This window comes from Sceloporus occidentalis, unplaced genomic scaffold (assembly GCF_023333645.1).
Source record: "Sceloporus occidentalis isolate IW3139 unplaced genomic scaffold, rSceOcc1.0.p SCAF_155, whole genome shotgun sequence".
Taxonomy (NCBI): Eukaryota; Metazoa; Chordata; class Lepidosauria; order Squamata; family Phrynosomatidae; genus Sceloporus; species Sceloporus occidentalis.
This window is the reverse complement of record NW_028317135.1, coordinates 501,058-527,204: the sequence shown is the minus strand read 5'-3', so window position 1 is coordinate 527,204 and position 26,147 is coordinate 501,058. Positions and strand designations below refer to the sequence as shown.

General features: G+C 46.6%; 4 protein-coding genes across 6 annotated transcripts; 2 read left to right on the top strand and 2 right to left on the bottom strand.

Moving 5' to 3' along the window:
- Positions 1-1,177: 1,177 nt before the first annotated feature.
- Positions 1,178-2,404, bottom strand: LOC149280451 (small ribosomal subunit protein eS27). Its single transcript, XM_089500449.1, has 4 exons — positions 2,394-2,404; positions 1,768-1,876; positions 1,575-1,685; positions 1,178-1,298 (listed from the first exon to the last, which is right to left on the bottom strand). Exons 1-4 carry the CDS (start codon positions 2,397-2,399, stop codon positions 1,270-1,272), a joined length of 255 nt encoding a protein of 84 aa, XP_089356575.1. The 5' UTR covers positions 2,400-2,404; the 3' UTR covers positions 1,178-1,269.
- Positions 2,405-3,856: 1,452 nt separating this feature from the next.
- Positions 3,857-6,483, top strand: LOC149280450 (ras-related protein Rab-13-like). 3 transcript variants are annotated; one of them, XM_089500444.1, is made up of 8 exons: positions 3,857-3,980; positions 4,633-4,693; positions 4,898-4,958; positions 5,090-5,167; positions 5,757-5,846; positions 5,960-6,025; positions 6,267-6,317; positions 6,412-6,483. In XM_089500444.1, the coding sequence occupies exons 1-8, from the start codon at positions 3,857-3,859 to the stop codon at positions 6,481-6,483; spliced, it is 603 nt and encodes a 200-aa protein (XP_089356570.1). The 3 variants fall into 3 exon arrangements, with proteins under 3 accessions (XP_089356570.1, XP_089356571.1, XP_089356569.1); XM_089500445.1 differs by having other exon boundaries at positions 6,267-6,324; positions 6,428-6,483; XM_089500443.1 differs by having other exon boundaries at positions 6,267-6,341; positions 6,430-6,483.
- Positions 6,484-8,482: 1,999 nt separating this feature from the next.
- LOC149280449 (protein JTB-like) lies at positions 8,483-10,846 on the top strand. The gene is made up of 5 exons (XM_089500460.1): positions 8,483-8,535; positions 9,193-9,233; positions 9,662-9,747; positions 10,117-10,196; positions 10,690-10,846. Exons 1-5 carry the CDS (start codon positions 8,483-8,485, stop codon positions 10,844-10,846), a joined length of 417 nt encoding a protein of 138 aa, XP_089356586.1.
- A 5,022-nt stretch (positions 10,847-15,868) lies between these two features.
- Positions 15,869-21,616, bottom strand: LOC149280448 (cyclic AMP-responsive element-binding protein 3-like protein 4). Its single transcript, XM_089500459.1, has 13 exons — positions 21,446-21,616; positions 21,048-21,315; positions 20,703-20,842; positions 20,530-20,616; positions 20,131-20,237; positions 19,729-19,797; positions 19,297-19,381; positions 19,125-19,224; positions 18,548-18,848; positions 16,689-16,752; positions 16,517-16,522; positions 16,220-16,300; positions 15,869-15,976 (listed from the first exon to the last, which is right to left on the bottom strand). Exons 1-13 carry the CDS (start codon positions 21,614-21,616, stop codon positions 15,869-15,871), a joined length of 1,587 nt encoding a protein of 528 aa, XP_089356585.1.
- Positions 21,617-26,147: the final 4,531 nt, after the last annotated feature.

Here is a 26,147-nt window from a genome sequence, read left to right as displayed (position 1 = left end):
GGACGGAGCCAGCTGGACACAGGGCAGTTTAATCCGCTGTACCCCTCCTCGTACTTTGAGTGATAGTTGTGTTTAGCAGCATTGCCACTGGGGGCGCTAGAGTCCTGTTATCAGTTCAGTAATAGCGCGACTCTTCAAAGACTCAAACCGCCGTCAGTCATTGGTCTCAAATTCAAAAGCTGTATCCCTATTCCACACACGTTTATGTCTGTATTAGCCTCTACCACTTCTCCTGGAAGGCTTTTCTACATATCTACCACCCTCTCTTTTTGCACATTACCTCTGCGCATGGCCCAGCCTGTATTTAAATTTCTTTATTCCCTTTTGAAAAAAGATGAACCCCCTTCTCGTATTGGTTTATTCCAAAATTGGCAATACTTCCTATTATAAAAGAACTGTGCTGGAAAGATTTTGCTGCATAGGAGGCCATTTCTTTAGGTCCCTGCTTTAAAGAGCTCTTAGTAAAATGTAATTTTTCTCCAGCATCTAACACACCGATTTGTTCTAAATTTACTAGATTTAATTCAACCCCATGAAAACAGAGTGGCGTTTGTTTCTGTGCATTTTGTTACCATTCCTGCAAGGTTCATTTAGATGCTCAGTTTCTCAGTTCCGTCTCATAAATTTTTTTCAGGATATTAACAGCTTCCTTTAGATACCCCTTTTTCCCTAGTCTTGTTGCGTTAGGTGGGTATCCAAGTTACCCAATCCAGCCATATGGTTATAAAACTAGATACCCCAGGGTAAGGTACTTGGGGTGTTCAGAAGTGACTAGTACCAGAAGCTGTAAATTCACAACGGAATGTGTGAAAAACTGGAAAAAATAGGACGACCCCAAAGCTGACGAAAAATGTTTGATGGGGTAGAATGAATTGTCCAGCTGCAAAGGGGTCCCGAACAGGACATAGATGCAGGATGGCCAAATGTCAAAATTCCAACTTGGAAAACTGAAATCCCTCACACCCTGAGCCACCGCTGATAACTTGTGAAGCTCTTGCCCGATAGCGCTTATTGTTAAATCACCGACAACCAAAAAACAGTTATTCAAATTATATTTAATGCAAACAGTGAGGTTTTACATCAGCAACGCTTTACAAAATCCCAACTCAAAACGTTTTAAGCTCGGTGGAGAAGAGAATCTCCCCACACGAAAAAACATTTAACCAAACGAGCTTTTGTATCCAAAATGTGTCATCAGACATCCTTCGTGATGTTCAAGCTTGACCCCCCACATGCAGCGTTCTCTCCTCCAGTCCATGTCTGGGGCGTCTAATGCTGCTTCCGCCGGAAAGAGCATCCTGGGGACAAAAGAAATCAGATTCAGTAGGATGTCAAAAAACAAAACACGGCTCGATGTCTGTGGGGGTCTTAATGAGTAGCACACGTCTTGCTATAGACCCAACAGATTGAGACAAAGGGCACGCAGGGCTAGTAGTAATGCTATTTAAAACCCTTAGATACACTCGGTTTGTGGATATACCTGGGCTCGGCAAACATAAGATCTTAAGGCATGGCAGCATTATGCCGGCTAGGAGTACAACGGGACAAATACCCCAGACACCCATTGCACTCACCCTCTGTGAGCCGTGCCTTGCCACCGGTGGGTTGGCACAGGACGGTGGAGCAGCCCACACACAGGACCACAGTCTGAGCGTGGCTGAAAACCGTGGTGATCTTGTAACAACCTGGAGGCAAAACAGGAAAAGGAAGTTAGAGCGGGTGCGTCGAAAAGAGGCGCGCAAACGCGTTACCGGCCAGCCGGCTCACCTGGGCATTTCACGTCCATGAAGTAGGAGTTGGGACTCTGTACCAAGCGCTTCTTCTTGTGTCGGCGCTTTTCCTCTTCAGGAGTGGGGTGCAGGAGATCCTTAGCGAGCTGCCGGGGCAAAAGCATTGTTAATACCGGCATATGACAAATATAATGGCTGCCACAGCATTCAATAGCCCCATATAGCAGCAGGAGACCATCAGCCCCAGCTTACAGCAGAGATTATGCGGGCAGCCCGTATCCGGACCACAAAGAGTTAATTAGGGGGCTGACAGTCTCTCAGCTCCAGAGCACAGCAGGCCCGGGCACAGTCACTGCACGGCGACCCACTGGCAGCCTGACACCGGCCCCTATAGCAAACCCTGCGACCCCCCAAACACAAGGCCAGCCCGCTCGCCCACATATGTGACCGCCAGGACCATATCTGCCTCGCTGCCAGCACCGCCATCTTGCCCAGGCTGCGGCCTCTACCTCACGGGCTAGACCTCCCTTCCCGCCGGCCGCTCAGCTTTCCCTGCCCCGGTGCAGTTCTCTAGGCGGCCTCCCAGCCTATTTCTCCCGTCCCCTGCTGCCTCTCCAAGCCGCGGCCAGGCCCTACTCCCCGCTCTCCTCTCCACGCACTTACAGGCATGTTCACGGTGCGCGGCCGCTGCAGAAAAGGAGGGAGACCGGAAGCTGTAGGATGGATATAAGGGAGCTCGCAAAACAGCTCGGAAGTGACGACACGGCACTTCGTGACTGCCATATTGAGAAGGTCGGACCAAAATTTTAAGACCGCTTTAAATATGACTTAGTTCGAGGATCACAGGGGGGAGAGCAGCCAGGACATAGCAGGAGGGCCCCGCTAACCAACGAGACCATGCACGGCTGAGTGTGAGTTCTGTGGGCAATTATGCGCCTTTTTTAAGCTGGGCCAATGTAATGTGGAACAGCAGGCAAGTCCTGACATGTCCAGAGCATGAAATATATTTATATAAATACACAAAGAATACACCCAGTGACTCTCTGCTTTTCCACTGCACACACTTAGTAAGGACCCTGTCCCAAGAACTTACAGTCTAGCGGAATAATGGGAAGACCCTGTCCCAAGAACTTACAGTCTAGCGGAATAATGGGAAGACCCTGTCCCAAGAGCTTACAGTCTAGCGGTATAATGGGAGACCCTGTCCCAAGGAGCTTACAGTCTAGCGGTATAATGGGAGACCCTGTCCCAAGGAGCTTACAGTCTAGCGGTATAACGGCAGACCCTGTCCCAAGGAGCTTACAGTCTAGCGGTATAATGGGAGACCCTGTCCCAAGGAGCTTACAGTCTAGTTATAAAACGGCAGACCCTGTCCCAAGGAGCTTACGGTCTAGCGGTATAATGGGAGACCCTGACCCAAGGAGCTTACAGTCTAGCGGTATAATGAGAGACCCTGTCCCAAGGAGCTTACAGTCTAGCGGTATAATGGCAGACCCTGTCCCAGGAGCTTACAGTCTAGCGGTATAATGGCAGACCCTGTCCCAAGGAGCTTACAGTCTAGCGGTATAATGGCAGACCCTGTCCCAAGGAGCTTACAGTCTAGCTGTATAATGGCAGACCCTGTCCCAAGGAGCTTACAGTCTAGCGGTATAATGGGAGACCCTGTCCCAAAGAGCTTACAGTCTACTGGCATTTCCAGACACTGTCCCATGAAGCTTGCACTCTAGCTTTATGTTTGTGTTACAATAAATGTGTATTGACTGTCCCTGCTGAGAGCGCTGTGCACGGGCATCGCTGGCACCCCTCTTGTGTCAGTAATTGCCCCGGCTGCGGGAGTCGGAGTGATTTGTGCTTCCATCCCACTCTCTTTGCTTTTGTTCCCCACATCTTCCTCTCGCCTCTCTCTCCTTTATCCCAGGAAACTTCCCACCAATCCCATCCATCCCTGTCCCTCTCTGATTCATAGGAAGGCATTTCCCTCCTCCCAGACTCTCCTCCTCCCTCCCCCTTGTCCACCTTCTCTCATTCTGCCCTCTCTTTCCTCCCTCCTCTTCCCCTCTTTGTATTCTGCCTCTTCCCCCCTCCCTTTTTCCTCCTCACTCTCCCTCCCTACCCTCTATCTCAATATGGCGAAATCTTATGATCACCTCTTTAAACTTCTTCTCATCGGGGACAGCGGCGTGGGGAAGACCTGTCTGATCGTGAGGTTCTCCGAAGATAGTTTCAACAACACCTACATCTCCACCATAGGTGAGTGAGCCTCCAGAAAGTTTGGGATGATGTCACAACCCATCAGAGCTATACTTCCTCCCCTCTCCTCTCTATCCGATATGGGGTCCTCCTCTCTATCCGATAAGGGCTCTATCCTCCACTCATACGAATCATACGTTCCGGAATGTATATTGGAATTCCCTTCCTGCTTTACCTCTGCCGGGAGACTGTGCCATGTCCCCACCCTCCTATCACGAAGCTGCTCCAGCTTTCAGCGGGGTCCCTAATAGGGAAACTCCAAGGAATTACCAAAAGAAAATGTTTCATTAACCGCACGAGTCAGGACTCCGTCATTCTGTTGTCACTTAGATTGCTAGCTCTTTGGAACGGTTACAATTTAACGTGATGAAACCTGTGTACATAATATTTATTAGTTATTTCTGATGCGGCTGATGGATACATTTCTTTATTCCCGGAACACGATGTATCTTTCCTGCTGTTTTATATAGAATGTGTAACGAATCCGATCAATAAAGCTTTGAAAAAATGCCCCCAATATACGGTATTCTAAAGAAGCGGTCGGCTCTGTATAGCGTGAGGACAATGCCTGTGCTTCTGGGAGTCCGGGCCATGTATCCACCTCTGTTGTGTTACACATATCCTGATGACGCACGTCTTATTCTTCCTCCAGGGATTGACTTTAAAATCAGAACCACGGAGATCCAGGGGAAGAAAATAAAGCTCCAGGTCTGGTGAGTGATTGAGTAGATCGTGCCCAGCGGCGATAGAACGCTAGCCCAGCCGATCCACGACATTAATGAGTAACCAGGTAATAAGTCACGGATCGGCAGGAGCTGGGAGTCCGCTGGGACAGATGGTTAGCTCTTGCGTCAGTATGTCTGTGTACATAACATGTCCGTGTGCACCGCATGTTTATTTATCATTTCTCCATTCAGGGACACAGCAGGACAGGAGAGGTTCAAGACCATCACCACGGCCTACTACAGGGGAGCCATGGTACGTAAAAAACGGGAAAGCTGCACGCATCCTGAGCGATGTGGGGAGGAAAAAGCCTGTGTCTTATGCGTGTTGGGGGGGGGGGGGCGGTCTGCATATCCGCTAACGTAATCTAAGGGTTTTCTTTTTAGGGGATCATACTGGTTTATGACATCACAGATGAACGATCCTTTGAAAATATCCAGAACTGGATGAAAAGTATTAAAGAGGTAAGAGAAGATTCCGGAGCGACTGCTCAGACCCGGAGGGCGACTGCTTGGGGTCTGGACTTACTGGCAAGGCCCAAGGGGGTGTCTGGTATGGGTAAGGGGGTGCAGAGTTACTGGTCTTAGGGGTGTCTGGTATGGGTAAGGGGGTGCAGAGTTACTGGTATTACTTAGGGGTGTCTGGGTAAGGGGGTACAGAGTTACTGGTATTACTTAGGGGTGTCTGGGTAAGGGGGTGCAGAGTTACTTGTATTACTTAGGGGTGTCTGGGTAAGGGGGTACAGAGTTACTGGTATTACTTAGGGGTGTCTGGTATGGGTAAGGGGGTGCAGAGTTACTGGTATTACTTAGGGGTGTCTGGGTAAGGGGGTGCAGAGTTACTTGTATTACTTAGGGGTGTCTGGGTAAGGGGGTGCAGAGTTACTTGTATTACTTAGGGGTGTCTGGTATGGGTAAGGGGGTACAGAGTTACTGGTATTACTTAGGGGTGTCTGGGTAAGGGGGGTACAGAGTTACTGGTATTACTTAGGGGTGTCTGGCGTGAGTCTGGAGTCACTGGGGGTCTCACTCATGCTTTTGGGGTATCTTGCAGAATGCATCAGCGGGTGTCGAGAGGATGCTTCTGGGTAATAAATGTGACATGGAACATAAACGGAAAGTGCCGAAGGAGCGAGGGGAGAAGGTCGGTTTCACGCACAAGTTGCGGCTCTCATGTCTGAGATTAATGGGAGTTGGTACCCCAGCCTATGACCCGGTCTAACAGACCTGTTAAGCGTCCCTCTTCTTTCTCTCCAGCTCGCCAAGGAGCACAATATCCGATTCTTTGAGACGAGTGCCAAATCCAGCCAGAATGTGGACGAGGTGAGTGGCCCCGCCACCTGTATTTATTAATCGGTATACATGTGATGTCACCAAGCTGGCACCCGTCTGTTACTTTATATCTTTCTAAATAACTGGAATGCTGAAGACTGGTGCAAGACTCTTAAGACGGCCGACGGGCAGGGAAGTCTTCGTATGATCTCTTATGTTACGACTCTGCTGGGAAGTTGATGCATGTGGCCACCACTCCTGTACAAAAACTTTTTTTTTTCTTTCTTTGCAGGCTTTTAATACACTGGCGAGCGACATCTTAATGAAAATCTCTAAGAAATCGGTACGTGGTTGGGGGGGGGCTCTTGTCCTAAATCTTCCCTCTGTATCAGTTCGCCGGCTCGGTTTCTAATGCCGAGTCCTTGTGTCTCTCACAGGGTCCGGGGAGGAAAGAGGTTGACTTGAAAAGCTCCTCCAAAAAGACCAGCAACAAATGTTCGGTGGTTTAACAGTTTTGGTGCGACTGCGCGGACCACCCTTCATCCAGCCTCATGCGTTAGATGGGAAGGAGTTGGGGTGAGGGTCACCGCCGCACCACCCAGAAGGTCCAACCCTTCCAAGAACTTAATTACGAGATATTAGTCCATGTGTCATTCCCTTCTTCCTAAAGTCCAACTGGAGCCTTATCTGGACCCACCCAGCAGTTAGAAGTCCCGAACATTGTAAAGCATGTAGAAGTGTCATTGATACACAGGAATTCATTAGCCGTCCATTGGATGAGGGAGTCATGGGCCAGGTGGAAAGACACATGGACAAACGAGGACCCTCGGGACACAAAACATATAAAATCGGAAACTGGCTTTGGTCCCTTTGATGGTATTTTGAAGACGCATGAGATCTAGTAAAGGTCATGTATGTTATGGTGTAAGACCACAGAAGTGTCCGAGACTCTAGAAGTTCTTGAGATGTTAGCGTCTTGTGTGGAAGACCGTCCTGTCCTCGCCCCCCTGAAATATCGAGGCGTGTGTAATTGGCGGCATTCTCCTGGGGGGGGGGGTTCTGTCGGTGAGGCAGCCGCCATGTGGTTAGAAGGAGCTGTAGGAGAGCTCATTGAAAGATGAAGAGGTGTCATGGAAGTCGGCGTACAATGTGTCTCTTTTGGCTTCATACGTGTTCGTGAGAGAGCAGGCAGTCTGCACACCTGAGTATTATTACACGGAAAAGACACGGGATGTTTTAGGAAAATTATATGTTACACGCGGGGGGGGCTATTGACGGAAGGAAGGGAATCTCTTCAATACATTAAAAAAAAGGAAACTAACCCCATAACCCCGACATTCAGTGGGGGGGAATTATAAAAACACTAAGCACACCGCTAATTGCCCCTTGCTGGGGCAAACCTCACTGGACCTTGTCCGTCCACACGGCCATTGGGCAAAACCAGCCGGGTGGGATTATTGGATCTGCCGCCGGCCCCTTGTCTCGGCGTAGCCTCGCTGCTTGTATTAGATCGAACACTGGGACGTTACAAGGTTCCGGAAATGCCTTTTTTTCAGGGAATTTTGTATTCCGCAGGTGGAAAGAGAGTCTGTGATCTCTGTCTGAGCCAATCCAGATACTTCTTACGAAGAAAAAAAAAAGAGGTGTCAAACTCTGCAATATGCATCTTTCTGGTTGGTCGACGGCAGACCAATGGTATGGGTGCGCGCCTGTATCGGTTATAGCGCTAATAATGTGCCTTGTTCTATTAAATAATGTTTTCTAACATTTCTACGCTCCATTTTCTTCATTTATGTCTCGTACTAATAACTGAAAGTGAATGTCGCGCTGATCACATGTATTAGAGAATAATGGGGCTTGGGGATTCATTTAACACGCTCCATTGGCCATTTCCCATTGGCTACTGGGAGACTGCCAATCAATGGCTTCCTATATATATATTTTTTTATTTTTTTTTTATTTTTAATTGTTAAAAGTAAATGTAATTCCACAATAAATCCACAGGATGGCGCCATCAGTTGCCTAAATGCCATTTAATGATTAGAAGTAAATGTAATTCCACAATAAATCCACAGGAGGGCGCCATCAGTTGCCTAAATGCCATTTAATGATAGGAAGTAAATGTAATTCCACAATATTTCCACAGGATGGCGCCATCAGCTATGTAAATATAGATGAAAGGAATTTTTGTAATTACACGAGATGTCAGATATCTCGAGGCCGTTGAGTGTCTTCGTGAAATTTTATTATATATTAAATTTACATTAAATGGCGAGTCGGGCTGCAGCTTGTCATGCTGTTGGTGTGGATTGTGGACAGTTAGCAGCTGCAGCGTGACATTGCTCCCGCGAGGGGGCGCTCACACTGCCATAGATGCACAAGCTGGTAGTGGAGGCCAGAGCGGCCGGAAGTAGATCACCAGACCGGATGAAGGATAAATTACCTCAGACTGAAACTTCCTATCCGGACCAGAGGTTTTTCTTCAGTGTGTGAGGGACTGAGGAGGGAATGGAGCCGGCACTGTGGGTCGTGGGAGTGCTGGTAGTGCTGAGCGGCCCCCGGTCAGTGAATTCAAAGGCTGGGAGCAATTACTGACTATATTATATATTTATAGATATATATATATATATATATGTACACACTATGTAGTTATATACCTACCGTCTGTATAACCTGTCGCAGGCTGTCTCGCCTCTCGGGATACACTGCCTGAGGGTACTGGGTAATGTGTAAAAATGTGTTTAAAGAGAAAACAAATAAAGATTATATTATATTATTCGGCTTCCTCCAAAGCTGCGTGTAAGAAGTCGTGTATGTGCTCGTTGTGTAAGCAGATGGTGGCTCTGCCAGTACCCACATATACATATATACACATATATAATCTTTATATACACACACGCATACATACACTATATATAACATAAACAGTATGTTCTGGCTGGATTACTCGCGGCTGGAGAGCGAAACTCCTCAGTGCAGTGATTTAATGACAAAAGGAGGTGGTTATAATACGCATAGGGGACACCTCCATGCACATAAGTATTCCACAGCAGAACACAGTGTTTAAGATGCGCTTTAAACGTCTGCAATAGAGAGACGTATATCCTATGATGCCTGTCAACTAAGCCATCTGCAGCGTGATTTTGAGACTTTGGTTATGTTACCAGATTGCATTTAACCCCCCCGATCCTAATTCGGTTTCTATGTTCTCATTCCAGGTTGTCCGAGTCTGCATTGCCTCAGGAGCAGAAGACCCCAGGTATTTTCCATCTTCCCACAAACAGTCTCACGGCTTAACAGGGAGATCACAAACTTTCCTGGTCCCCGCTGTCACTGTATAGCAGCTGTAGAATATTTAATCGCTTGTGTCTGCACCAGGCATTATATATTTCTACTGGGGTCACGCATATAAGTTACAAATTAACACAGGAGGTAGGCGGATGTTCTTACCAAAGGAAACGCACAGAGAATATTCATTTCTTCAAAAATACATCCCTTGATCAGTAGAACGTTTCTAAGGAGATATCCCCCAAAGAAGAAATACAAAATTGGAGGGGGGGTTGAAAAGCCAGACGTGTTTCGCACTCAACAGTGCTTAATGATTGGATCGTATCTCACTCATATAGGGGGGCTCTGTCTATTTAGCTTCATTTGGTGTGAATAAAGTCTCTGTTTTGCCTGTTACAGATAACGTTGCAGGCAGCTCCATGTGCTGGATGACAGAAGAATTTGGAATATCCAAACAATGCTCCATCTGTAACGAGTTTGAGGCAGTAAGTTTTATATATCCTAAGAATGGTATCCTCCTTACATGTAAACACTAAATATACAACCACATGCTCGCAAGACAACTGAAAATGACATGGTAGGACTGGGTTCGCCCACCTCAAAGCACGATGATTAGAGGGAGTGATGCAATAAAAATATTCATTGCAGAAAGAGAGAGTAGAGTTTCGCTCATCGCTAGGATGTTGGTTTGAATCTTTCAGAATACTGTCTGTGGGGTGGTTCCTGTAGAAAGTGGTGGGATAAGGAGGTATTTACTTCTCTACAGAAAGTGCAGGGCGTGAAGTAATGGTAAAGCTTGTGAAAATGATATGAAGTTGCTCTCAGTCTTACAGTTATTAATCTCTTCTCTGCAGAAAAGGATTGCTGAATGCAGCGTCACTGGGTTTATAGAACAAGTGCAGTGCACTTCATCAAGGAAGGCAGAATACAAGAGGTGAGCAGCCCGTGGATCTCTATTAAACCTGCCCCCTTGGGAGGTAACATGCGCAGGAAAGGATGTATATAAGTGTGAGACATGCGGTGTCTTTACTTATACGTGAAATGGGTACCACCAGAATACAGCACCCATGGATGTGAATTAAGTAGAAAATAATCTTAAAATTCACCTCTACTTCCAACCTGCTGTAATCTGTAATGTGTGCACGAGAGGTTATATATATATATATATATATATATATATATATATATATATAGCCTGTTCAGACGGCTACAGCAAGGGATCATGCTTTGGGTTACAAATAACACCATTAATTTTAAATCACGCAGAGGCTTTCAGAAAACTGAAGTGCACCACAACACAAACGGGGTTTTGGGGAGATCACGCAGTCACTTTGTAACGCGTTCAAATAGATTTATATCAACCATAATAACCCTTTTATTTTGGGACATCCTGAGGGTGTGTAACGAGATGCTTTCTCCTCCACCAGCTGTCGTTCTGTTATGATGGAGAAGCAGGTCTTCTGGCAGTTTGTGGCTGGCATGGTGGCTGCCGCTGTAGCCCTGTCCCTCCTTGTTGTGTTCCGCCAGCGGACCTTGGACAGGCGGGCGCTAGAAAAGGTGCGCAAGCAAATAGAGTCCATTTAATCGACAGCTTCCCCGCGACAAGGACATCAGAGGATACGCAGGCGAATCCGTTGGCTGCGAGAGGAGACTTCTCTCTGTGGACGGGGTATTGGGCAGGAAGATGTAAAAACACATATTGTCCCTCAGACTGCAAATTCACACGGGGCTGCGGTCCAATGCAATGACCAGTGCTTGTTATACATTATACAGACCTCTGCCTACCAACAGGAAGCTACATTCCTCCCCTAGAGACTATAGATCATGTACCCTGGTATCCAAGGACCTGCCTCTGCGTGGATTATACCTTCCCTATTTATTATGCAGCCTTTTGCTGTCTTATTTTGTGTGAAACGTGATTTAAAATGTACAGTGTCCTGGTTTATAAAATAAATATAAATGATGTTTACGTTACATTAATGTTGCTTTATCCGCAGGACATTATGGGTAATTATTTGATAAAGTGGTGCCGCCACCTGCTTCCGGACAATACTGGGCTGATTTAGAGAGGAGAGTTAAAATGACTTAAATGACTGGGCAAGCATTAGCCCTGAACATGGAAGCCTGCAAATGGGCAATGGGGCAGAGTAGAAGTGAGGCCACAGAATGTGGTGTTTCTCATTAAAGCAATATACTTTGGTGCTGGAACGACTATGGGGCGGGGGGGCTTCAGTTTTTCCTGTTTAATAATAAATATTTGACTGTTTCTTTAATAGCGTTTGTTTCATTCTTTCTCCAGAGAATCACCTCATTTATCACCTGGTTAGATGGAGACTAGAGACACAAGCAGTTAATGTACCACAGCGTAGCAAGATACTGGTAGGTTTATTATGTATCGAATAGTACTATGAATACTGTCAAAAAATGATTTTATAAAAGAAAAGATTCAGGTAGATTTTAGAAAGAGCAAAAAAATTATAAAGGGCCAGCAAGATTTTAATGGAAAGGTAGTATTTGGCAGGACTGGTGCTCCAGCAGGGTTTTTAAGGTACAAGAGCTGAAAATTATTTGAAACATTGCAACACAAAGCTATTTCATGGGTTAAAGAATAAAGATTTTTATATAGATTGTATGCCGACATGATGATCCCTCTACATCTGCCCCCAGGTAAGGAAACCAGACAGAATATAATATATTTTATTTGTAAAAAAATTTGTGATCCAGATATTGCTATTTCCACTTATCGGTTTCATCAGTGGCTTTGACTGTGTGGGCTGCTCCGAGTCTAGGGATTCAGAAAGTAAACAAGGTGATCCGCGGGTTAATCCCGTAGAGCCGGAGATTGCTTCACAGCCTGAGGGCTCGCACTGATGCTAATCCGCGCCGGGCCAGTCAGGTGTATTTCCAGTAAGCCTCTGACTCGAAGCACTTATGTGGCTTGTTCTGACTTTGGGCTGAAAGTGCAATTCCTTAAGGTCCGATATGTTAGCTGCCCCTGCTCTCTGTGCCGCGATATATTATATTGTTTGTTATATACAAAGGATAACTGTCTTAGCTATAAAACATATAATTGTTTATAATGAAACATGGGATCAGAGATGCAGAGGTAGGGAGGTGAGAATGGGAGGGCACAATATATTATAAGCATTTCAGGTGTATCGGCAGCTGGTACTTCTGGGGCAGTCACACAGCTTGCCAATACGAGCCCCTCGCCTCACCGCGCATGGATCCCCAATGGTGCACTGTGGAATAAGAAGAAGAAAATTAAGCCTCTGCCATTACTCACTAAACGCAGATCTCTAGCATTAGTCTCCCTTCCCATCCCACATCGCTTACTTTGAGGACTTGGTTGAGTTTGGACTCCCACGTGGAGATCTTTTTACTCTGGAGTTTTTCTAGAACATCTTGAAGCTCTAACAACTTTTTAAAGAAGAGAACACATCCATTACTTAGGTAAAATCGTATTTAATAACTAAAACTGTACAATTTTTCCATGGCCTCCTTGAGATCTGCCCCAGAGAACTGAACACAATACTCTGGGGGGATTTCACCTGGGATCACTAGATCTCTGTGTCCTCCTGGAGACCCGCTCTATAGGACGGATCACAACACTCGGGGAGATCTCACCAGGGATCTATAAAGTGGTATAGCTATCTCTATCTGTCCTAGAGATCTGCTGTAGATAGAGCATAGCCCAGTTCCCTGAGGTAGCTGCACCTCTCCTAATATGCAGATTAATCAACGAAGAGTAAAAACTCTTTTACGCTTTGGTTCTCAGGGAATATAACGTCCCTGGATTCCGCTTCCAGAAATGCAGAGATTGCCAGGAAATACATAATAAGAGACATGCAGGAGGTGGTGACGGCTCGTGTAAGGCTCATCCTAAGGGTAGTAGCCATAACCTTCATTAAGGAAGCCGTCCCAATTCAAACGACTTGTCTGATGTACGGGCTCCGGAAGACTGATGCTTATAACTGGAACCTTATTGTCTTTGGGGCGTGGATCGGGCGCCAAACCAGGGGAGAGTTTATTCTGCTTTCCCTGAATAGCCGTTATCTGTCTTTCCCTGTCAGGACTAATTTGATAATGAGAGTAGAGGTTTAAAAGATCTGTTTGATTTTGGTGACAATCCTGCACTGACTACTCTTCGTTTGTCGATAATGGAACAGTTTTTGGGGGGGACCCCGTGTTCGACCATTTCTGTAACCACCCGTTGACTAACACTCATTAACCTCTGATGTACAGGGGAGCTCTTGTCAAATCACAGCTGCACACTCTGTAACCATTATTGGCTAACCAACTGTTCAACCAACATCAAAATAATGTTACGCACTTTACAATCGAGAGGCAGAGTGTTTTCCACATAATTACCAAAATCACCAACACCCTCCAAATTGAAATGGAGATTATCAGCGCCTTTTCCAATGCTTACCGGAGGAATACCCGGGATCTCTTCTGAAGACGAGACCTCTGAGATCCTCAAAGCTTAGGTAACTTTACATCTTTGTCTATGTCGGCCCAATAAGAGTCTCCAGAATATCTCTATAATAATGGGAAACTGCATGATTATTTCTGGCCCTGGTCTGCAGAGTGACAGCTTGGCAATCTGTGCCCCGGCGGCCGGCTCATCATTCACCATCACCGCTGACGGGCGGATGGCGTGCGCTCTGGATCAGGACTTAGTTAATGTATTATCTTTTAGTTCAGCTATCATTGTCCTCACTTCTCATTTCCCTCAACTTCTCATCCACGAGCACAAGATTAGATCTCCAGAAGATATGGCCCTTACACAAACCCTTACGACTGCCGGATAAGAGTATAATAGAATTGTGTCTCTCCGCTTGCGCAACCTGAGGAGTGATTACTCCCCGAAATGGATTGGTGGAGGGAGGAATACATCCTGATTAGTGTCCCTTTGCCTGGCAGCAGCGGGCTCCGAGTGATGAGTTCTCAGAAAATCTTTCAAATGAGCTCTTGAAAAGTTATTTGTACAGATGCAAGAAACCGAGTCTGACATCGGTACAATAAGAGACACAGAGGTTATTTACTGCTCTGGTGGAAGTAGCTCTTGTGCGACTGTATAGCAGGAGGACCTGTGCCAAGGAGCTAACAGTCTAATGGGGACCATGTATCATGGCGCTTACAACCTAGCGGTGTAATGGCAGACTCTGTCCCAAGGAGCTTACAGTCTAGCGGTATAATGGCAGACCCTGTCCCAAGGAGCTTACAGTCTAGCGGTATAATGGCAGACCCTGTCCCAAGGAGCTTATAGTCTAGCGGTATAATGGCAGACCCTGTCCCAAGGAGCTTACAGTCTAGCGGTATAATGGCAGACCCTGTCCCAAGGAGCTTACAGTCTAGCGGTATAATGGCAGACCCTGTCCCAAGGAGCTTACAGTCTAGCGGTATAATGGGAGACCCTGTCCCAAGGAGCTTACAGTCTAGCGGTATAATGGCAGACTCTGTCCCAAGGAGCTTACAGTCTAGTGGTATAATGGCAGACTCTGTCCCAAGGAGCTTACAGTCTAGTGGTATAATGGCAGACTCTGTCCCAAGGAGCTTGCAATCTGGTTAGCACACACTTGACAAGGGGACCTTTTTTGATTTTAACCATTTGAGTGTCGGAAGGGTGTAAACGATGCTGGTTAGCATTACTTTTTTGCGTGGCGTAGACTGACACGTGAAAGCGTTTTATATCTGCTGGATTTTTCCTGGATTTGCCAACGTTGTTATGTAAGCGGCTGTACAGGAGCAGCTCGTATCTGTGCCCGCTAATAATGCCTCCCCCTCGAAGTAGTCCTGAGATTGTTCCATTAACGAGGCATTAATTGTTGGCAGTGCTGCCCACGTGATCTCTGGGTTTATTATCTTATTCTGCAGCGTGAAAGGGGTGTCCTTGGTCCCTCATCTCGTAGAAGAGACAGACAGTGCTGGGACTTAGTGGGAGTCATTTGAGAAAGGGTGGTAGATTCCTGGACTAGCTGTCCAGCAGAGGTAGCGCGAGAGGCCGATAGAGAGAGGCTAGCCTCTCCGTTTACTTTGAAAAGATGGCAAGCCCGTCAAGGCAGAGTAAAGGGACAAGTTCCCGTATACTCCAATGCGGACGTCAGACTCTCGTGTAAGTGCCTAGTAGGGAGCAGCACTTACTGTTTGTCTCCCTTTTACACACAAATCCCGACACGCACACTCGTTCCAAAAATCAGACACTTTTTATTCAAAGAAAAAGCCACAACATACTTTACAAACTATTATAAAACATCTCAGACCATCTGATGAGCGGAGAATTGTGCCGGGTGGATGCGGAGCGGGAGAGGCTGTGGGCACGGCTTACTAAACGACAATCTGTTAAATGAACGGGAAACGGTGACCCTTCCTGTGGGCAGAAAGTATTTATGGAGTCTGAGGCCGGGGATCATGCGCAGAAGATCCGATTATACGGGTATAGAGCAGATCTAGGTCTGTGCACCGAGGCAGGGGGTAAATAGGGGTGGCAGAGTGTGCATCATGAGCTGTATAATAATATAATCGGGAAGCGGGGGGCACATTCAGACGGCAGGCCATGTGCGGGGTACAGATGGAGCTCTGCTGGACGATGGATCCTCCCTGCTAGTAGCAGCGCAGCAGGAAAGAATTACAGGACGTCCCGCGCAGGCAGTCACATAACTTCCCAATCCGGGGGCCGTGCTTGATGGCGCATCTCTCCCCTACATCACACTAGGGGGATACAGAGATGGGGTATCATTGGGGGGCAAACAACACATAATGCTTCACACATCACATGACAAGAGGATTTCTGCTGGTAATGCTGTCATATCATGGCCTCAGAGGAGTGAGGCTCAGGTCCCAGCTGGTCTGAGGTTTAGAGAACCAACTCTCTAGTGACTGAAGGCTTTTAACCTCCATATTTTGTTTCCTTAGTCTCTCACCCTTTACCCCCCCTTTGCCCCTGTTTCTCACCCGGGGCACCTGGCTGGCTTTCTTCTGCAGACTGAGTCCCTTATCCCGGTTATATTTCAGCATCTCTTCAAGTGCCATCGCCTGAAACAAGATTATGAGACGGGGTATTTGATCATCACACTTGGCGATTACTCAATAAAAGAGGAAAACGAGCAAATTGGGAAACATTTAATAAACACTTAATGAATAGTTAATATTTACTAATATATATTTATTAATATAAATACAATGATCGCCTGGGCTAACGGTCATAGAGGTCTTACGAGAACACCGGCAACTTAATACAATTTTACTTACCAAAGGCTGTCAAGAGTAAAAAGCACAATAAGGATATAGGATGAATTTATTATGCGGACGTCCCGTTAAGCCACAAAAATTCTATACGTCTAAATACCCGGGCATTTACATGGTTTGTGAATGAAATACATATATAAATGGTCGCGATATAGACGGACGGGGGTAAGCTCACCAGGCTGTCAGATGGGTAGCCGTTGTCCTCCTGGTCTTGTACCTGCGCTGAGTCCTCTCCGTTGCTGGTCAGTATCAGGGTAGAAAGGCAGAGAGCCAGAAGCAGAACACAATGTCTGGGGGGTAACCGACCCCCAGGGGGGCTTCTCCGCACCTTATCCATGGCTGTATAACTGGAATCACTCGGTTACTGTCTGTCTGGGCTGCTGCTTCTCTCCAAATACTTGGGGAACCTCCTTATATTGTGGAGGGAAGGACTCCACCTCTGAGCACAGCACCCCCCTCGTACGCCATAACCCACCCCACACTCCCCGCTTATTCTCTGTATATAATTATTCCCAACCCATAGGTCATTTCAATAGCTATTTGCCCCAGGCATGCTCCGACAGTGCAGTATTGGAATAAATGACGTAGTGGGCGAAGCACCCACCAGAAGGGCGTACGTCCCCGTTTAACCCCCCGCATTATATATTTGTGATTATTTTTTGGGTCTGTGTATCTGAGGCCAGCCCAACACAGTTGACTTTGTTCTTCAAGTCAACCCAACAGCATTTCATGTCGACTCCACTCATAATAAGTCGTGTTGGTAACTGAGCCGTTCATAGTAGAACTTGGTCGACAAAATCAACCCAGACCCTCAGTTACCAAATTGGTTGAGTTTGGTTTGTGGATGTCAGTTGCGTTCGATCGGGTGACCTGCAGTGCTTGGAGCCCCCGATAACAGATAAATGGAGGGTGGGTCTCTATTCTTTTACCCTGCTGTGGGGCATATGGAGCCTTTTATCTGCATAAGATGCTGAATAAGGAGAGACGGAAGGATTCACGCTGTGCTCTTGTTTGTTGGGAGTGAAAGTTTAACACTTGCAAGGCCAACGCACCTGGGCAGCAGGTTAAAGTCCATAGAGCCGGCCGAACTCGCCTACCTCGTAACACAATGGAGGGTGTGTGAAATCCAGGCGCACCCGTGTTTCCTTAAACCCGACACTGCTCCAGGAAACAGTAAGATAAGAAATTCTCCAGGGGCCGGGGGAATGTGACACCCGGCTCAGCCTTACTACAGACCACGGGGCCCGAAAGGGTTAAGAGTCAGCGGCTGCTCCTCGGGCGCCCTCTGTCTTTATCATGAGTTATGAGTTATGTTAAGCTTCACCCCAAGTAGACGTCCTCTGTCTGTAACAGCTTGAGACTAACCCACGAAGGAGCAAAACTAAATGCATTTTTTATTTAAACATCGTACAAATCTGCTTGTTTCTTACGAGATATAACCCCCCCAAAAAAAATAAACAAGAAGAAAATCATTATTTCTATAAATATTATAAAATATTTCTCTGAATATCAGGGAATATCAGTAAGGGTAGTTACAGAGAGTGGTGGGAGTGGGTGATATGTGTGGCCTTTCTACACGGCGGGGTGGCCTATTTAAATGTATTGATCACAAATAGGGGGTTAATGGCTGCCTTGGAACAAAAACTCCAAAGATGCCTACCTTAGCATGTCATATGTGCTGTCGGACACGGCGTGTTGTGTACCCTTCAGTGTATTTGCTCATTCTATGTGTGTTCATGTCATACGGCTGGTGTTTGTACCCTGGGTAAGGTGTGCGTGTGTACAGGTGTGCGGCGGTGTTATGGTGTTTTTATTGCCTATCTGTGTGTGTTTTTAGGGTGTACAGGAGACACCTGTGACCTGGCCGTTTGTTGATTTAGTAGCCTCCTCCTCCCCATCAGTTCTTCTGGTGCGTCAGCGTTACATCATTTGGAAAACTCTTTGCGTTGGGCGATTCCTGTGTCTAGAAGCTTGAAAGTCACTTCTTCCCCAGTCCTTTGAGTCCTTTGGTCTCTCTAGACGTTTAAGACTCACATCTCGTCTCCTCGCGCAGTCTTTGAGAGCTCCTTACTGTCTGCATTTTCTGGCACTTCCACTTTCTTTGATGGGACCCCGGCTGTGGACTCGGGTGGCACCTTCTCCTCCCAGGCTTGCCGCTCCCGAAACAGTCCCTTTATTTCAGGACCTGTCTCTTCCTGGCCAAGGTTAGACTTAGGAAGAAAGCGCCGGTCTTGTATCTTCTGCTCAGGCTGAGGTTCTGGGAGGACGCTGTCCACTCCGGGAGCCTCGGGGACCTCGGAGAACCCCACTTTGTTCAGGATATTCCGAGAGATGACTGCAGTAAACAGAGAACGGGCGTCAGCTTTGATATTACAGGGAACCCCAAAAAGAGCACATGGTTTCCCGCAGCTTTCACATCGAGCTTGGTCGGTGTTATAGAGGGAATGGTTTCTACAATGGAGAAAATGCCTAGAAGAATGGCGATATCAGCAGTTTATTATGTACAATAAAGGTTAATGTGTCTAAATGTAATACATGCTTATATGCGGTGGTAGGGAACCACGTTATAAAGTATTTAATGGCCAGTTTATACGTTGGGGGGCGATGTTACCTCCCGTGGGTCTGTAACTGGTCACATCGTTCGGAGAGGCTCTAGAGCGCAGCGGGCTGTAGCTGGGGAAGATGAGCAGCGCCAGAGAGAAGAGCAGGATCTGCAGTGCGACAGGGATATATGTCGGCTGTATGTTATGTACACTTGGTCACGGATATCACATGAGACATACCATGACACAGGTGCCGGTCTGTGCTGCTTTATTGGAAGTTTGTTTGATGAGGGTCTGAAGTTTGCGGAGCTGAGTGATCAGGGATCTGTAGAGACCAGGAGGCAGATGTTATCATGTGCTGAGGATGCCTAGTGTCCTCTCGGTTTGCCACTTGTTTGCTCCTAGACATGGCATGTAGCTTCTACCTCCACTGCCCGCGTCCTGCATTAACACGTAACCATGGTGTGCAGCTTCTACTTCACTCCACTTGCGTACGTTAGCAACTAAACATGGCATGCGGTTTCTGCGGCCACTCGCCCAGAAACCTACTTAGTCTGTGCTCATTAGCCCCCTAGACACGGCTTGCAGCCCCTGTTTCCGTTCCTGATACTCCCATCACACAGCCCTCTCCCAGACCCATCTGCCGGCTTCCCGGCTGCACGTTCCACTTACATGTTGTGTTTTTCCAGCTCGACAACTTTTTTGTGCAGTTCCTGATTCTGAGCAGAACAGGCAGCAACTCTAAAATAGACAGAGAGAGACGGTGTGAGTTATTCAAGAGTATGTGTTCCCGATAGATAGAGCGCTGGCCCTGTACCCTATACCATAGAGCGCTAGCCCTGTGTGCCATACCATAGAGTGCTATCTCTGTACCAACAGTGCACCCTGCCATAGAGTACCGAGCAGTAGTAATAAAAAAAGTTGGCACTGTAGTGTATATATATATATGTATACATGTCCAACCCTAATGTAGATAACACTATACTGTCCAGGGGGATTTATCAGGTACCTTTACTAATCACCAGATAGTACCCCAAGACCTGTTCTCGGTATTGATACTATTGTTTCTCAGACCTGCTTTCCAGTCCGTCGATATATTCTTTTTTGCGCCTGCGGCTGTCCTGCGCCGACTGCTTATTCCGGATCTTTCTCCGCACCCTCTTCAGGATGCGCTCCTCTGCCTGAGTGAGGATCACAGCGTTAGAGGATGGAGAGAGGAAGGAACACATCGTGGTGCTTAGCTCAGCGTTAAACCTGCGGAGCATTGTCGGCTGCAAATGGACGGGGGGGGGGGGGACTGAGAGTTCAGCTAAAAACACACAAGTCCTCCTAAAAATCTATGGGGATTCTGCCTTGATGGCAGCTCGACGTGGAATTAAACACAAAATCTTGATAGATGGTGGCTAAAATTTAAACACTTTGGGGAAAAAAGAAGAGAAAAAGAAGATAAACCCCATTCTTGGGAGGCCATACCTTGGTGAGCGGGAGGTTACTGGGCAGTGCCACCCCTTCCTGAGAAAGAAGCCTCTTCTCTTCATCGGTCAGATGGAGCTCTGGGTACTAAGGACAAAAACAATGGTCATTGAAAGACAGCCAGCGGTCGAATTCTATGTGGAGATTACTCTATCTCAGACTGTAGCTCGTACCAAGGCATCCACTGACAGCAGATCCGGTGTGGCGACCCGGATGGGTAATGCTGCCGGCTTGCAGAGCGCTGGCGTGTGAAGCGTTGGCAGTTCATTCACTATACAGCCGTCTGGAATTAGTACCGGAGAATGCCAGTCCTCTGTGCAGGGGAGAGACAAAAGTAATGGTCTGTTAAAGCTATTGACCGTCTTGAGGCAGATGGTACAGAGTTTTTGTTGGCGACTCGCACGTCAGCTTTGATAAGTATCTAATGTCTTATGACCACTCTGGAGACCGGTCTACCCTACGGCTCCCCAGACACATCCAAAACAATGTCAAATGAATTGGGTTGATATGTTCGTTACCCAGTTGTATTGATATGACTCTGTTCATTTCACGCTGACTGTTCCTCTCCTCCAAAGAAGAAACATCGTACACCAATTCATACACCGCCGCAGCCTTGGTTAACGGAGTACTGGGCTCGCACTGAACGGGGGTGTCCGGCTGAGGGTCGTCGGAGAACCCACTGTCGCTCTCTGGAGATTCAATGGCGATCGCTTCAGTGCTGTATACCTCGTTAGGGTCGATCATCATCTGCAGGAAATCATCAGGGTCTTCACGCTCCCTCATCCCCTGAAATCCAAAACCACCGGTCGCTGAATAACAAGCCAACATTACTCATACGGTAACAGATAAGAAGTGCGGAAGAACATGTCACGGACCCCATCTTCCCAAATAAAGTGATATTGGTGCTTGGTCTTACCGCCTGTCCGCTCACTGGCCATTCCTCATACAGCCTCTCGGCAGGGAACCCTTGGGAATCAGGCAGGCTGAAAGTGCCGGGTTCAGACCCTGAGAACCCCTCCGACGGAAACAAATCTTCTTGTTGCTCAAAGAGTGAACCCAGTAGCAGGTCCGATCTGGAGGGCTCCATGTTCCTGGGTGTGAGGAGATCAGACGGCACTGCAGGGGCAACAGAGGCATACGTATAACCATAGATGAAACATCCCTATGCAAGGGGCATCAGGCTTGCTTGTAAGGACCCTCATTTGCTACAGTGACAGTCTGGAATAGGAAGATTGAGGTGGAAATAGACCCCAAGCCCTTTGGGCACAACTAATATATTTAATGGATCCTGGATTCGGTTCCAAAGAGCTGGTTCCAAAATCAGTGATTTTCAATAGAAGGTTGGGCAGGGTCCTTTTGGTATTAAAGACAATCCTGTGTACAGTTTCGTCCTTTCTTTCTTCTAAAAACCATAGGAAGGAAGCAAATGTTTTGGACACGTACTGTGTACACACGAGGTCCTGTTGGATGGCCGTGGAACACACCCCACAGTTTTAATATCCCAATTGTAAACACAAAAGCACAGTAGGTGAGGACAGATGAGATCCGCTTCCCCCTCTGACTTCTCACCTGCTCTATAAGTTACTTTTATTGTAACGATACATTCTATTTTCGATTAGGATACCTTGCCCCAAACAGCTAACTGGGGGTTCCAGAAGCTCCTCTCCAAAGTGTCCCAGGCGGGCCACATGCCCCCCACATGTGCGTATTCTGGAAAATGAGGTTACTTGCTGGAGACATGCCCCCCTATCCTCTCCCTGTGGAATAGAGCTCAGAGCTAGAACTACCTCTTTGACTGCAAGCTCTTTTACTCTGACCTGCTAATTTCTAATGAGACTGAGCTTCAGGCGGCTATGATGTTCAGTAAACAAACTGTTTAATGGGCGAAATGCATCGGACGCGTTCTGGAATGTTAACAAGAAATGAAGAGGATATTTACAAACTCATATCTGGTCTGGAAAAAAAGTCCCAGCCATGCATATCGACCCCTAAATAACAGGGGATATAGCTGCGCCGTACCAAGGAAGCAATGTTTATGCATTGTACGCGTGAACCTCCAGTAATAAACATAGAATGTTTTCTTTGTCTTTCTTCGAGGTAATAGGGCGAATTGCATCAACACCCACAGTAACATAATTAAAACAACTTGTATACAGACATTGTGATTTGCTTGTAGTTTTTATCATGTTGTAATACTGGATGGACACCCCCCCTATCTCTCCCCGATCTCTCCTGTACTGATGTGTTTCTAAAATATTTACAGAACCCCCAATCTGCCAGCTTTTACCCTAAATTTATTTAGAAAAGTACCCAGGAAACGGTCAGAGTACTTACCCCCGGCCAGGCAGACAGGAGACCAGCGCACACCGGCAGCAGATAGGATCTCAGGTCTCCAGGATCTACATCCTGTATGGGAGAGGCAGTTGCCACCCTCTTCTTTTAGAAGGGGGACCGGGGCTGTTGTTTGGCTGGTTCCTCGGGCGTGAGCCTCCCCCTTTATTCCTTCACGGCTGCACCTGTCACGCAGGTTGGCTTCGGTTCTGTGCGAACGAGATTACAGAGGTGTGTCTGTTCCAGGGGAATGGCCGGGTGACACAGGAGGAGGAAGAAATATTGCTTTACTGAATGGGTGGCAGATACCGGGAACCGCTCCAACCCCTCCTGCGCTGCCCCTTGCTTTGCGATCATTTGCAACCCTAAAGGACTTTGGATGATGATACAAAAAAAGGGGTTATAAACAGAGTATGTAAGGGGTTTATTCACTAAATCATGAGCAGGCAGGTGGCGGTGTACTATACCCAAACTGGATGAGTTTCTACTGTATAACTCAATTTACCTGCAGGCTCATAGAATAGAGAATAAACCCCAAAGAGGAAACTGGCTGGGGAAGTGGCAGTCACGTCTGACCTGTGTCTGACACGGAACTGGGATCATGACAATGGCAGATCTCACCAGGAGGTCACAGTGATTGTCAAACTCTGCCCGGTCTCTGAATCAAAACTAACTTCTGAATTGTAGTGCCAAAGTAAATTCCTCATGTTCTCATCATTTGGTCACACACTCCCTGTGTAGATTGTAAGCTCTGCAGTACCTCAGGTTAATTTCTCTTGTCATATCACAGCTTGTTGAAGTTCTTCTAACCACACCTTGAATTACAGACTTTTGGTAATCTTTACAGCTCTCCTTCAGGGTTAGTATTCAGGGTAAAAGCGGGATTAGGATGTGGTTGATGGGCGTAAGGTCTCTCTTACGTATAAACCGCAAGATGGCCCGCATCTGGACCCACCCCTACACTTGATATGAAACCCAAGACGTCCCAGAAGGGACCAAATACACAACCAAAAGAGCAAGAGATCCTTACCAAGGACAGACAGCCACATCTCCAAAAATAACTTTCCTGTGCCATTACTAATAAAACATCGCTAACTGGATATCAGTCTGCTGTTGCTCAAAAAGGCATTTTTGAATAAGGAAACCAACCACAGACATACAAGGTTTGCCTTCATTAGCATCTTGAGTGAGTGTTTGAAATACCTCTTTGGTCAAAAGAGCAAGAAGGTCCACGTCTGGACTCACCTTTACATTTGTGGTGAATCCCACGTGATCTCCAAAAAGTGAAAAACCAAAGAAAAGAGTAAAAGATCTTCACCAAGAACTGACAGCAACTTCTTAGACTGTCCTATGGGGCATTCACACTTGAGAGCATCTCAAATTTTAGCTCTCATTTGCCATTATAGATGAAACATCTACATCTGCATATGAGATCCCACCCAAAACCAAATTTCCTCTGCACAATGGAAGCAACAACTTGTTTTTTTTAACCTATGTTTGCATGTTAGCCTCATCAAAAGAACAAAGTTGATGTCTCTCTTGACACAATAACAGGAAGAGATCCATATCAGGACACTACACTAAGAACAAACAATTGTTTCATTTTCTGTCCTATGGCATGTCTCCATCACAAAATTTATCTTTTATGTCACATGTGGGGTAAATCCCACATGACCCCCCCCAAAGGAAGAAATGTTAATAAAAAAGATTATAAGATAAGAATTGGTAGCAGCAACAAGCATTACACACAAAATCCATCCAGCTTGCAGGCACTTCAAATTTGCACTCACTTCAGCCTTTACTGACAAATCATCCACACTCTTGAGCTGTGAGAACACAGCCACACCCCACCAGAAGGCAAGGGCCCAGCGATCCCTTTTAAACTTGGAGAGCACAAGCACACAAGCCAGAGCCCAACAAGCACTCTTTGCACATGAATTCTTTATAACAAACCCATGCATAAAGGACAGCCAGTAAACTTTATTGCCCCAGAGAGCAAGGTGGTCTATGCCAGGTCTCACCTTTACACTTGGGGTGAACACCCAAACGATCACAGAAGGTGAAACGCCAAACAGAAATCGTATGACATGCTCTCGAAGAACATGCAGCAGCTTCATGGCCTGTGCTTCGACCCATCACGCTTGGGAGTGTCTCAAATTTTAGCTCTCTTCTGCCATTAGAGAAACATCTCTATCTACATATCAGTCTCATCCTGCCAAAAGGGGCAGTGCAGAACCCACATGAGGCAAATTTTCTTCTACACAAGAAAACCGACAACCCCAGACGTACGTTTCACCCTTTTTTGGCTTAGTCAGTAGGGTTCGGTCGGTGACTCTCTACGAACAAAACAGCAACGAGATCCCTTACCACAAAACCACTACTCCTCTGAAAATGTTAAATAAGTAATTACCAATGCTTTTCTGTATTTGAAATTATTGGCTACATCACTAAAAAAGTGATCTGTGAACAAAACACCAAAAAGAAAGAGATTATGTGACACACCTATAAATCTTTCCTATACTGCAATACACTTGGAAGCATCTCTTTTCCCACAACATAACAGGCAGACTACCCACAAAAAGAGTATAGCAAACCACACATAAACCTCAAACTTTCAAGAGAGCAAGAAGGTCCACATCTGGACTCACCTCTGCACTTGGGGTGAATCCCAAGAGATTACCCCAACGGTTAAAATGCCAAACAAAAGGAATATGAGATCCTTACCAATAACAGACAGTCGCTTCATAGCCTGTCCTACGTGGCATCCTGCTTGTTATCGTCTCAATTTTTTCTCAAATTTTAGCTCTCTTCTGCCTTGACAGATGAAACATCTTCATCTACATATCGCTCTGATCCCACCCAAAAGGGCAGTCCAGAACCAAAAATGCCAAGCGCATTTCCTCTGTCCAGGAAAACCAACAAACTGAGATCCTCGCCAAGAAGAGATTTTTATTTTTAATGGCAGGAAATATAAAATTTGAGATGCTCCCAAGCGTGACGCCCCGTAGGACAGTTTATGAAGCGGATGTCTGTCCTTGGAGAGCATCTCATACTCTATTTGTTTGGCTTTTAACTTTTTGGGGATCACTTGAGATTCACCCCAAGTGTGAAGGTGAGTCCAGATGTGGACCTCCTTGATCTTTTTACACTTTTAGTAATTGTGGTTGTGCTTTGTTGATGAAGTCAATGGAGACTATGCCTAGGGTTGTTGGTTCCTCTTGTGGAGGAGTTGTACCCTTTTGGGTAACAGCAGATTGAAAGGTTGAGTTTTTCATTTTGGATAATGA